Source organism: Desmodus rotundus, chromosome 2 (assembly GCF_022682495.2).
Source record: "Desmodus rotundus isolate HL8 chromosome 2, HLdesRot8A.1, whole genome shotgun sequence".
In the NCBI taxonomy this organism is placed as follows: Eukaryota; Metazoa; Chordata; class Mammalia; order Chiroptera; family Phyllostomidae; genus Desmodus; species Desmodus rotundus.
The window spans coordinates 50,024,356-50,037,982 of record NC_071388.1 but is presented as its reverse complement, the minus strand read 5'-3'; the positions used below and the strand labels follow the sequence as shown (position 1 = coordinate 50,037,982).

Sequence of the window (13,627 nt, the reverse complement as noted above, 5' to 3'; positions counted from 1 at the left end):
CTCTGGCTTATCACTGTCCACCCAGATTCTGGCACTCTGCCTAGCAAATAGCGGGTGCTCAGATCGTATTTGTTGCATGAGAGGATTTTCACCTTGTCATTCAACAGTCATTGGAACCTGGAGCCATTCAGCCTGTTCTCCCTCCCCCACACCTACACCAGTTTCCCTAGCTTTATATTGGAGCAGGCAGAATCTTATTAACTCATTATATGTTAAGTTGAATAAGATGTTATCCGGGAAAATAAATTACCTTGGGCAAAGGTAAATGATACTTTAGCGGTTAATTCCCATTATGAGTCTATGCAGGGGTGAATGGGCACTCTATTTTTTTTTTTTGATGCGCTTAATCGTATCTTGTTTGGCAACCTATGCAGAAGGTTGGTTTCATAATCCTTAAGGCAGTTTCTTTCATCTAAAGACATTGGGGTTCTTGAGATGGAAACGCTCCCATAGAGATATCCTCGCCCAGGACACCACCCTTAAAATCAGATTGAGGAGGACTCTGTTCTCCTAGAATAAGCTTGGCAAGCCCTGCCCCGCAAGGGGGTGGAGGTAGGAAATGAAAACGTCCACACCTAGCACGTCTGCGGGAGCACAGATTGGCAAGTGGCATAGGCGCGCAGACCTCTGTCATTTATTTTTCTTTCCACTGGGTGCGCTGTCCCTTTAAATGGGGACGCTGGTGCTGGCTCCGTAACACGGGAGCCGGCAGCTTGTTGATTTCAGAGCTGGTGAATTTCACATTGTTTCCACTTCACTTTCCTCGCTCTGGGGAAGGCTTGGGTTGGCGCTACGGCCGCTGTCGCTGGTGCCAACGAGGGCCAGGGGAGGGCAAGGACCTGCAGTACCAGGGCCGGCGTGGGGCCGCCGGAAAGGGTGCCGGGGCCACACACGCACCCTCGCTGCAGTCCAGCTCCTTCCGAAGCCGGGACGCCTGGAGCGCACCCGGCTGGGACCGCCCGCCTGGACGCCCGCCCTCCAGCCCGCCCACGGGCCGGGGCCACTGCTCCTGAGCCGGAGACGGGAGGAGGCCCAGGGGGGCGGGGTGGGGGGCGGGGGTGGGTGCTGCCTCCGCCGCGGAGCTGCTACTCGGCGCGTTTTGCATGAAGATGGCGGCTCCCACCGCCAGCAAGGCAGCCTCCTTGGGCTGTAACAACAAGCCTACGTTCCCGGAGCTGGATTTCAGGTCCGGAGCTCGGGTGGAGGAATTGAACAAACTCATCCAAGAATTCACGAAGCACGACCAGCGGGAATACGACGACCAGAGAGCGCTGGAGATTCACACCGCCAAGGATTTCATCTTTTCCATGCTGGGTAAGAAGGAAAAAGGGGGAGGTGTGTATGTGTGTGGTGGGAAGCGGGGTAGCGAACCCATTCCCCCTTCTTGCTCTCTCTTTCCTTCTTGGTTTCCTGCCCGGAGTCGGGTGCCTGGGGTATAACACTTCTCTGTTCTGCCTCTCCTCCTCTTTCTCCGCTGCAAGCAGAGCTCCCTTATCTCCCCACCTTACTATACTTTGCGCCTGGTCCCTTTCCCCTCGCTGTTCACTGGCTCTTTTGTTAATTTCTCACCGGCCAGGGCTGGTGGGCGGTGAAGTGTTCACGGTGATAGGCATCGCCGGTGGGGGGAAGCTCCGCAAGCAGCGCTGTCCAGGTGAGACCCGGCGGCGCCTTTCAATGAAGGACTTTGGCCCCGTAGGCTCGGACCTGCGCCTTCCCAACGCCGAGCCTCCGGTCCGCTCGTGAGCTCGGGACTGGGATAGCTCGGGGCTTTGGCTCAGCGCCCGAGCGACAAGTTGCTTCTCTAGTCCTGCGGCGCGGCGCTGTCACGCCAAGCCCCCGGTGGCCAAACTTGTTGGGTGTTCCCTAGTAACCCGCTGAAGTAGGCTGGGCGCCTGGAGTTCTCAACTTCGATTTATAAATCGACTTGCCTTTGAAGCGGTCGGAAGCATTTCCGGTGCTTCCCCAGCGTTCTGGCGGAGCTCGGAATTCCTAATCCCCCCACCCCTTGGGGCGCTGGCCCCCTCCTCTTTGTGTACGGTCGTTACTCTGGCGGAGAGAGGTGCCCTGAGATTAGAATCTGGGAGATGTCGGGGGTTAGAAATATGCTGCCCACTGCTATTCCCCGAACCTGGCACCTTACAGGTCTTTAAACTGATTGTTGAATGGTGTGTGAAAGAAAATAATGGGCCGGGAGACCGAACCCCTCCTCAGGTGTCCCGTCCTTCGCATTATTGCTACTGAGGTGTGGTGTGAGCGCAGCGGTTGGGAGCCTCCTTTGCAGCTTGTGGCTCCACCGTGCCACCTCGGCGGGCACGCGGTACGTGGCCTGGCCGTTAACATCCCGCAGAACTGGAGTCGCTGTGCGTTCTATCCTCGGCCAATTTTTCAGATAGTGGAAAATTTGATTGAAAAAGGTCTTCGACCAAAGAGGAAGACAGAGCTCTTTTGCCTTTCTCCTGCCCGTGTGCTTGGATTTCTGCTGGCCGTGTGTTATTGCTGGTTCTGTCGTGGGGTACCTGTTCCCTCTCGGTTTTCTTGCTCTCCGAAGCCCAAGGAGGGGGTGGGGAGTAATACGGATAGAACGTGTGGACTCTAGTAGTGGTAATGCTTTCAGAAGTTGGATAAAGCAGATTAAACTTGGGGCTGGATTTTCCCTTTTGCTCCATACTCCCTCAGTGTAGCCTAGATTGTGTATGGGGTTGAAAAGCTCTCTATTGAGATATTTGACCATTCACATCTTTAGATGAATTGAATATGGTTTTTTTTTTTAACTGACTTGAGAGAGGGAGAGAGAGATTTGTTGTCCCACTTAGTTATGCATTCATTGGTTGTGAGTGCCTTGACCAGGGAGAACCCCAACCTTGGTGTGGAGGGTGCTCTAACCCACTAACCCACCTGGCCAGAGCTGTTTTTATTTTTTTTTAATAACTCCTAAACTTGGTGGGAGTGAGCTTCCAGAGGGAAGCTTACAAGCTTACACAGCCACCAGACGTGAAAACCAGCACAGTGATTGTTGGGAGGGTGGGGGCACAGAGAGGGTTCAGAGCAGTTATTTAAGTTGCTTAATGAGGGCCTTTCTCTCTGACATAAATGATGGAAGTCTGCCAGTGTGTTGTTACAGCCCTGGAATCGGTGCTGATGTCTCCTGCCCCGGATCTTTAGAGAAAGATGCTGGGTCAGGGGAATCTTGGAAGAGAAAATGGGAGAACATGGGGAGGGGTAAGTTTACATGCCCAGCATATTAGGAACCCTCTGCTAACCCCACAACTAATGCACTGATTTAGCTAAGCCTTTATCCAGGTGTGAAGGGTCTAATTCTTGGGTGCTTAATTTACATGTGTGTTTAATGGTATCAGTAGCATTGTGTTGACGGGTGAACTAAATTCTCTTCTATTCCTTTTTACTCAGTTGACCTTGCAAAAGAAGTCTTTCTTGCCCCCTGAGAATTTGAGAGTTCCACCTGCAGGAGAGGAAAATCAGGACAGTGTGTCATTTAAGCCTTTTGCCCTTCCGGACACTAGAAGGCAGATGGCGAAAAGAGCTTGCCTCCTGTGTGGCGCTACATTTCATTTGTGAGTTCCTCGCTTTCCCTTAGTGAGGTGCTTGCTGGCAGCTCTAGACAACTGGAAGGTTGGTGACAGCAAGGGTCCCTGTGTGGATTCACTTTTTCTAAAGCGGATTTTCACTTGGCTTAAAAAATAAACTCTCTTTTTGTGCACTTTGTCTCACTTGCCATGGCCTTGAGTCTTTCATGAATATGCAAATGAGGTATCTTAATGACCCTCAGCTTGTTGAGGTGTCACTGGGGTGGCACCAGGCCTTTATTTCTTGGAGTTATGGGGGGTTGAGTCCTCTCGGTTTTGTTCTGCCTCTGAGCTGTACCTGAGGATTGTCAGCAGCTTAAAACATCATCCCCCCCACACAATGGAATGATAGAGGGATGTGGAGCAAGCCTCTTTAATGGACCTGTGGATGAGCTGTCTGTTTTTAGGTGGTTGGCAGCCACTCTCTATGTAAGATTGCTAGCTCCGACTAAAGCCCCCCAGCTTCCTGAACCTTTATCTGTTTTTCTAGTTTGGAGGCAACTATATGCAGAAGAAAAAGTGGTGGCAGGCATTTGTCGTAACCGGCGACCTTTCAGCCTATCCACGCTGGGCTCCGCATACGCTGTGGAGTTGATCAGAGCGTGCCGGTGCCACGGTGGTCTCCGTGGCCTGCCCTGACAATCTCTGCACAGAGATTCTGATTCTTCTGGAGACAGGTGTTATGTGGAGTCGTCTAGACTTCTTATTTCTCTACACCTTCATCTTCTAGGAGAGTGATTGCTGTTATTATCTGGTTAATATTGGAGAGCCCAGATTGTGTGAGAGGCCGGCAGTGCATAATAAACACCATTTATCAAAATTCAGGGAAATTGCCAGAGTTCATTAATGTTTTAATAATATTTGGTATTTGCATAATGTCTCTATCAGTTCCTTTGTTATCTTCATTCCCTGGCGAGGTCCAGTGGAGACTGGTTGTGTCTCCATCGAACAGATGAATAAGAGGGGGTTATGCAGAAGTTACAGGAGCCAGGAGGGAGGCAAGCAGTCACGCAGACTGCCTAAAGTCTGAATGGTCAGCACCATGGCCTGGTTGTTAGAACAGCTATCAATTCCTGCTTGCCTCCTGGATGCCAGGGACTTCCAACAGCCTCTGGAGTAATGTTTTCTCATTGCACAGATGAGGATATTGAAATTACTGGGCATAAGAATCACCCATGGCCCTATGGCTATTAAAGGGTAGAGATATGGCTAAAACACATACGGGCCTAACACTTAACATGTCCCTCTCCTACTTGAAACTATTAATAATAGATGCATCAGGTACAGAGAAAGGTCTTTGTTTAAAAAAATATTACTGCGTCTTTCAGGATTTTGTTTCTGAGTTCAGCTGTCTGTGTCCACGATCCAAGCAGCCTCTGAGGTGATGTCTGGAGCGGTCTGAGTTTAAGTATTTTATTCCACAATAAAATCTCTTGCTTGAATTTCTGGTTAGGAAAATGATGGCCACTGTAACAAAATGTTAAAACCTGTACCAATTCCAGTTTGCTTCTTGCAGGTTGAACAGTCTTAGTTTTTTCATCTGTGAAACGTGGATAATAGTAATGCATCATTTCAGAGTTATATGTGGATGTGAAGTTACTTGGTAAACTGAAAGGGAACGTGTACATGATTTTTGATATTTACGTTATGAAATAGGCTTTATTAGGAAATCTAGTGAATTTCAGCTGGAATTACATCTGCAATTTGGTATCAGAAAAAACTATGGAGTGCGATCAGAGGCAGCCTGGGAGAACATAGGCTGTGACTAGGGAGGGCACGATTAATTCAAACGCACATTGCCGTTCCTTCAGCTCATACTGGGTGCTGGCCGTTGTGCTGCCCACTTTGCATAAGTCCATTAGTTCATGTAATTTTTTTCCAACAACTTTGCAAGGATAAATATTATCATGCCTATTGTGGAGGTGAAGTAGGTTGTATTATCTCCTTTTTAAGACGAGATGCTAAGGTTCAAAGAGTTCTAGCTGGTGCTTACGCCAAGGTCATACAGAGTTTGAATTTGAACCCAGGTATGTCTGACTCAAACGCTCATGTTCTTTCCGCTGTACTAGCAGTCGGTTTCCCTCACCCTGGATTCAGACAACCAAAAGGCCCCACTCCCTGGGGAATGCTGCACTCCATAGCCTACTTAGCCTAGAGGAACAGGGATGGTTTCCGTCTGTCCCTTTCTTTCCCTCTTCTTCCTTTCATGCACTCAGCTAATATTTACTAAATGCTATGTGGCCTGCAAACAGTATGCAGGGTCCTAAGGACAAAATAGTGAGCCTGAACTTCGAGACATTCATATGGTCCTTTGGAGACCCTTCTCTCCTTTCTGGGCACCAACTCTAGGAGACTAGTTTTGCGGGCTCTTGTCTCTTTTCAGGCCCTTAAATACCACAAGACCACTTCTAACTTCTAAACTTACAGTGTGGTACTTTGGAGTGCTGCCAAACCTACCACATTTTAAGACACATTCTGTAACTTCAGAGTAGGCCACTTTGAAGCCCTGTCTTTCCAGTGTTTGAATGTCACTTTTCTCTTCATGAGTCATCCAGCGGTATTTATTGAGGGGATTTATTGCAGATCATTGCTTCTTGGGCCTCCAAGTCTGACCAGTTCCTTAGCGTTTAGATTCCAGGTGTGCTGTGTCTGTATAATGGACAATATCATCTTTGACGTCTGTTTCAGCTCTGGCAACATTATGCGTTGAGAGCAGGGAGGCCCCTCGGAACATGTATTTTTGCTGCTAGTTTGGGTTGACTTCAGTTCTCCTCCATGGCTCTGGGCAGCTGCTGCCCTTTGTTCTTGACAGAAGAGCCCTAGATGTGTTGATGATCCCGTCTTCCCATGATGTCCTTGTCATCCATTGGGTAATGCATTGCTCGAGATGGGACGGGGACCCTTTTGTATTCACAGAAGTGTTAGATTCTCTCTTGTCAAACTGAGAACCTGTCGTTGAGTGTTAGCTCTTTAGACTCCCCTGGAGTTTTTTTTAACAATTTGGAATCTCTGGTCCCATTTCAAATCCCAAGAGCTAATAATTACAGCCATGCATCGCTGGGCGACTTTGTTGTCATCGTGCAAACGGACATCACAGGGTGTACTTACAGAAGCCTAGGCGGTCCAGCCTACTACACGCCTAGACTGTAGGGGACTGCCTGTTGCTCCCAGGCTGCAAACCTGCACAGTTTGTTACTGTGCTAAGCATTGCAGGCATCCATAGAACAGAGGAAGGGTACAGTAAAAATGCAGTATAGAAGATAAAAACGGTACACCTGTATGGATAGGCCCTTACCATGGATGGAGCTTGCAAGACAGAAGGTTGCTCGGGGTGAGTCAGTGAGTGAGTGATCAGAGAATGTGAAGGCCTAGGACATTACACTACCGTGGGCTTTATAAACACTGCACACCCGCATCACCACAAACACACGAGTAATACATTGCACTACCACGACACGACAGCCACGACATCACTAGGTGACAGGAGTTTTTCAGCTCCGTTATGATCTAATGGGACCACCATTGACTGAAATGTTCCATGCAGCACATGACTACCTACCTCGCGTATCCAGGTACATTACAGTCCAAATCTGAAGAGTGCAGTCCAAAAGGACATTTCGGAGTGCTAGCGCCGGCTCTATTTTGTACTGTGTGGTGTGTGTCATCCTGAAGAAAGCCCAACCTCTTCTGAGCTGCTTTTTGCCCAATTTCCAATTATAGAAAATACAAAGATGAAAGTAAAATCACTTCCAACTTCTAATTCCATTAATATTTGATGTACATTTTTCTAGACATCTGTGTTTATACACATGCTTACACCCACTCATTCTTACGTGCATACAGTTTTACATCACAGTATTCATAGTGGATATGTGTTTCTTGGTAAATTTATCAATATGTTGTCATCTGCCACGCTTTTACAAAGAAGCTCTGACTTGAAACCAGTGGAAAGATGTTCCGGCTTGTTTGCATTCCTCTTTTCTTCCAAAAGAAGACACTATTCTGGAACTTAAAGCACATTCTCTGGTTTAATAATTGAGGATGATGAACCTTCGCATCTTCGTCTTCTGAGGGTTTAACCAGCCTTTCAGTGTCATCTCCTATCTGCGTTTGCGTGTTCCCCATGGTCACCCAACATACCCGTAGTTCTCACCTTCTTACTCTGTTCAGGCTGCTTTCTCTATCCGGAGTTCCTAACCTGGGTCTGTGGAAACAATGGCATAGAGTCTGTGAACTTGACTGGGGAAAAGCTACATCTTTATTTTCATTAGCCTCTCACTGCAATATAGCATTTCATTCCATTATAAAAGTTAGTAACAAACCATAGTAGTACCTATGTTTTTTGCTTTTATTGCCAACAGAAATCACAGATATTTTCACTTCATGTTAAAATTGTTATAGATATCTCAAAAAATCATTTATTGCTGCTTTGAACTGACATTGGCTATTGGACTTGCTACTGGATTTTATTTACTGCGTTAATAAAGAATCACATGTGGTGCTCTATCACAGATTTAGTTTCTGGATGCGTTTTGTGTTTTAACACCATTTTCTTTGAAGTCCTGTATAATTCTATCATATTCATTTTATTTTTTTGCAGGGGTTCATTGGCTTTTTCGGCCTGTCAAGACATCTGTGTCACAGAGGCAGTTAAGACTCAGCTTCTAAAGGCAGCATTCTGATACCTTATCTCTGCTTTGTTTTCTTCCCCCAGCTCAAATGCCACTTGACTCTTGAAGCTTTCCTCTATCTGTGGCTCCAAGGAGAAAACGATTTACCTTTCCTCTACGTTTTCCTAACACCTGGTCCCCTTTATATCCCTAACACATTCTTTCTCACACTCCAGGTTAAAGACTCCCTGGCTCATTTATCTTTGCAGCACCCACTGGGGGCACATACACAGTAGGTTCTCACAGAGTGTTAAGTGACTTGATTTGCTTTAAAGGAGCCCTTCTGTGTAAAGCTTATTTCAGGCTCTATGTAAGGAATGCGCACTTTCTGACATTGTCTCTTTATGATTTTCCCTTTCCTTTAAGCCATGCTATATCATCTTTGCTGGGGTCAAGGAAATCTTGATCTGCTCTCCTATGTGATAGCGGCGTTTTTTCTGTACTCCGAGAATGATGTCTTTAAGACTTACCCTGTAGGGCAGTTTAAGAAATGTCCCAAGTGATTGCTGAGAGCAGTAAACAGTAACCTGTGGGGATGTCCCCTTTCTTGTAGACCCTGACTTTTCTTCCTTGGGCATCCTCTGTGCTCATGGACCTCCTGCCTACCCACCCTGGGGGCCTTACAGAAGGCAGAGAAAGCCCACGTCACCTGCCGTGCGGACGTGTCCCGTGTGCTCATCAGTCATCCTGCCAGTGTTCATTCAGATGCCTACTCCGGAATTCAAATTGTATCACACTTTGTTGTTATAAACTACTAGTACTTGCCATCAATAACTCGCCTTTGTACAGCACTTTATTGATTGGAAGACATCTTCACATCTGGCATGGCATGGTATTATTCTTTGGACAGGCCTTCGAGGAAGGTTGTGTAGAAACTATTAACCCACATACACAGGTGGGATTACTCCTGGGACCGGGAGGTGAAGTGACTGAGTTGGAGGTCATGGAGTAAGTTGTAGAACAGGACTCAACCCAGATCTCGAGTGTCTTCTGCTGCAGCACACAGCTGCCAAGAGCCTGGAGGCTCTTTTACCCTCGGGCATCTTTCATGGGTTGCTGGGGTGAGTCTATATGCTCAGACCAGACAAGGGTAGCAGGGTTTTTCCACCTTCCCCCGGAGCCGCAGGTATATCGCTGTTAAGGCTGGCTGATTGTGGACCAGGTAATCGCATGCCCTATAGCTATGCATTCTGCACTTCTGGTTGCACTTCTGCCCGACTGGTTCTCAGTGTCCATGCCTGTGTCACAGTGGACTTGGGTGAGTACTTGCCCGCTGAGTAATTTCTTTAAGGACAGATTGTAATTATGCCATTACGTGAGGCCCTTTCTCCAGGAAACAACTAGTTTTTGTCCATGTACGTGGCTTTGCATGAATTCCGTCTACACAAGATACAGAGACAGATAACTAGGGCCAGGGCTGCTTTGACTAAAGCTGGCACGGGGAACTGTCGTTCCATTTGTTTATTTTTCATATTTTTTCCTCAACATGAGAAGCTATGATTACTGTTTGTGAAGTGAGTTAAGTTACCAGTGGGAGTTGGTGTAAATCTTCTTTAGTTTTTTGTTTCTTCTAATAAGTTATTTGAATATGTACAGTGTGCATAGAATGGTGTTCAGCATTCACTCAGTTCACAAATTCATTCAATATATGTTGTAGCGCCTATCATGTGCCAGTGTAGTTACTATGTTACATTACTATGTAAGTGCACAGAGTGCTGAATAAGAGAAGCAAGGTCACACATCTGTAGGACTTCTCTGGGGAAATTCAACGGGGTTTAAGCACACAGATAACTGGGATGTGTGCTGTAAAAAAACAAAGCTTGGAGTGTAATGATGGAGGGTAGCTGGGCGGGGTGGAGTGAAGGAAGACTGGCAGAGAAGGCCTCTCTAAAGAGATACGGAAATGGAAGGGAAGGAGGACCTGGCCGTCTGAACACTAGCTGCAAGAGCATTCCTGGTGGACAGCACAGCTTGTGCAAAGGCGCTGAGGTGGGCTTTGAGTTTCAAGGCTGCTTAAATCATAGCAAGTCTGATTGGCCTCTACAAGGGGGAATGTTCTATGTTCTGATCAGCCCCCAGGTGGAAGGAATGGGCCGTGTGCCTTGGAAGGTAGTGACCTTCTTGCAGGTGAAGGTTTTTCAGGTGGGGCCATTCTTTGGCTTGGCTCTGGTTCCTGGCATTCAGGGGTTGCCAGGGAGGGAAGCAGTGCAGAAAGGTTGGGTTACCGGTCCTCCGAAGGCCCCTCGTACTCATGTGACTATCTGATTTCACCAGATAGCCCCGGCAGAAACAGTGAGTACTACCTTAGACGATTTATGGGTCAAACAGCAGTTTTTATGGTACAATAACAAGCCTTTTATCTAGTCCTCCACAGTTTACAAAATACTTTTGCATGCGTAATCTCATTTTAACTATTCATAACCACCATATAAAGTAGATATTATTTGTATCTATTTGAACATAGGAGGAAACTGATGGTCCAGAGCAGTTGAGTACCTGACTTAAGGTCACTAAAGGGTTGAGGGTTGAAGTAGGATCGAACTCAAGTCCTTTAAAGGTTACCCCAAATTCTTTGTGTTGTGCTAATTCTAAAAGCCTTCTCCCCTATCCACCTACCCTGGCCCAGAGTGTGGCAGAAGGAGGATTTCTGGCCCAGAGAGAGGAGCCAGGATTGGTAGGAAGGACCAAGCCAGTAGATTGCAGTCTGCATGTGTCTGTTATTGGTATTCAACTTGTGAGCGCTCTCCTAGGCTGCTTCAAGATCACTCTTTTAGCAGCTGCAGCTGTTCTTACAGCAGCTGCTCGTGTGGATTGTGATTAATAAAGGAAACTCAACAGTTTGTTCTTTTCACTGTGCCCTTGGTGTGTGCAGCCTGCTGTCGCACAGGCCATGGCTCTGATTGGGAATGACACATCCTGGCGTCAGTGCCTGAGGTGCCCATAGCCCATCCGTGAGACGGGGTGGTCCATCTAGACAGGAGCTCGTGAGCCAGAGGCCCACCAGGCACTAGACAGTAAGGAAAATGAGAGTGGTGGGCTGCTCAGTTAATAATGCCAGCTGGTCCTTGGGGTCAGACTCAGGGATACCTGGGAGTGGAGGGCGTGCACTGGGGAATGAGGTCACCTTTTATGTCTTTCTTCTAAAAGGGGCCACTGCTCTCAGTGCCTGCCCATTACCCTCCACTGTAGTGCTTCTCCAGCTTTATTTGTTTTTAAAAAATATATTTTATTTAATTATGCTATTGCAGTTGTCCCAGTTTTCCCCCTTTGCCTCCTTCTACCCGGTATCCCCATTCTCTCCAGCAACCTTCCCCCTTAGTTAAAGCAGATTGCCAGCCCCCTTCCTGCAGTTTCTGATTCAGCAGGTCTGGGATCCAGCCGTAAGGATTTGTATTTCTAGTAGGTCTACAGGTGATACAGCTGCTACTGGTCCAGAGCCCACACTTCCAGAACCACTGCTTAAAGGGGCCAGGGCTGATAGAACTTCAGATGTTGTAAGAGACCTGATAAATCTGGATGTTTATGGAAAAACCTCCAGATTTTTAAATATTGAGAATAAAATCAAATATTAAAGGAACATAATGTGGTTTAAAACTGCAGGTCAAACAGAACGCTCTGGCTGCCAATATATCACCTCTGATCTGAATACTTTTAGGGCAACCGTATGCTGTCTGCTCTGGAGACCGAGGCCCAGAGAGGAGCAGTGTTTTGCTTCATTACGTACGAGTAAGCATGCAGCTAGTTTCGGGGCAGAATCATAATTAGGACCTAGGTTTCCTGTCTGTCTGCCGTGTGTGTGTGTGTGTGGGGGGGGGGGGGGGTGGGTGGGTGCGCGCACATGCAGGCGTTCGTCCTAATGTACCGTTTCCCAGATACTCCCTTTCAGTAAAAATTATGTAACTTTGAGAATAATAGCCACACTAGGCACAATTCTTAGTGTGTTATACTTTATGTATGTGAACTAACCCTAACACCAACCCTATGAGGAGAGGTTATTCTTCCTATTTTTATTTGTTGATGAGACTTCCAAAGCGCACAGAGGTTGATTTGCCCAGTCACAGAGCTACTGAGAATGGGGATTTGAACCCAGGAAGTCTAGGTTCAGGTAGAAAATGACAACTATGAACCTTCTTTTTTATCTCATTAAAAAAAATTGCTTTCTCCCTGCAAAATGGAAGTCATTGATGGAATGCTACAATTTTAATGCTGCTCGGAACTTGGAAATTAGTTGGCCTGAGTTCCGCCCTCCTCCATTGTACAGAAGTGGAAACAGAGGCTCAGGAAAAAGGGGACTTGAGCATCCTGAACACCGAACACTGGGCTGAGTGTAGGTTAGGGAAATATCCAGCAAGTAACTGCTTCTGAGAAAGCTGCTTCTACCTGAAACCATTCACTCAGAAGATTTTGCTTCCCACGGAGGGTCTGCCTGGGTTTGAAGGGAGGGGCAGTCACTCCAAGGCCTGTACTTCAAGGTAAGGAACCTTCCCCCTGCTCCCGAGCTACCTTGTATAGTTTGGAGTTCTTTTAATTGCTGTAAGACAAGGGATGCTAAATAAATAACCCAGCGGGCACAGTGTGTTTCTGGTCTTTTGTGTTTGCTTTTGTCTCCATTATTCCTTGGCTCTCCCTGTCTGGTTTATTTCTGTGAAGTTTGTCCTTTCCTCACGCCTGTGCTGCTTCCACAGCTGTGATACCGTGAATATTTTCATCTCTGAACCCTCTGTATCTGTAGTAAGGAAGTGTGGACTGCAGGACTCTGGGGCCAGCCTGTGGGTGGGAGGAGCTGAAGCTCCGTGGGCTTGTACGCCTCTGGGACCTGACCTGCTGGAGAGCCAGCACTACCTTCCCTCCCTGCTGCCCATCTGAGGGCTCAGCGTGTGAGCAGGATTTAGAGTTGCTGAGCAGGACTCAGCGCATTATAGAGGAGCTAAGCCATTGGGAATCTCCCTGAGACCAGCTCATCCACCCCGTGATTTCACTGGTGGGGGAATTTAACCCCATGGTGGGCAGTGACTTGCTCAAGGTCAGACTGATGGTCATAAGGACAAGGACGATCTTGGGAAACTCTTCCCCACTGTTTGCCAGGTATTGTTCCAGTTGCTTTAGGATCATTCAGTCATTTAATCCTCACAGCAGTCCTGTGATGAGGGTGCTGTAATCATCCCCACATTAGAGATCAGGAAGCTGAGTTAAGGTCATGTTCAAGCTGGTGAGAGGGGATGGATTCAAACCTTTTTTCACTTTTCCAAAATATGAGTACCATCACAATGCCAGGCTCCGTGTTGGTTGCTGGCACATCAGCATAAGGTGGGGCCATGCCTTGAGGCAGAAGGTGGAAGTGTGGGAGTAGTGGGTGGAGTGGCAAAGGTGGTG

The 13,627-nt window shown here is 47.4% G+C and overlaps 1 protein-coding gene across 2 annotated transcripts in view; it reads left to right on the top strand.

The window, feature by feature from the left end:
• The first annotated feature begins 601 nt into the window (after positions 1-601).
• Positions 602-13,627, top strand: part of MB21D2 (Mab-21 domain containing 2) — a 106,051-nt gene continuing 93,025 nt past the window's right edge. The window contains exon 1 of one of the 2 annotated variants that reach the window (XM_024556351.3): positions 602-1,314. In XM_024556351.3, coding sequence (XP_024412119.2) covers positions 1,104-1,314 — 211 coding nt within the window. In that variant the 5' untranslated portion in view covers positions 602-1,103. The remainder of the gene's footprint in view (positions 1,315-13,627) is intronic. The other variant, XM_045192066.2, reaches the window with a different exon arrangement.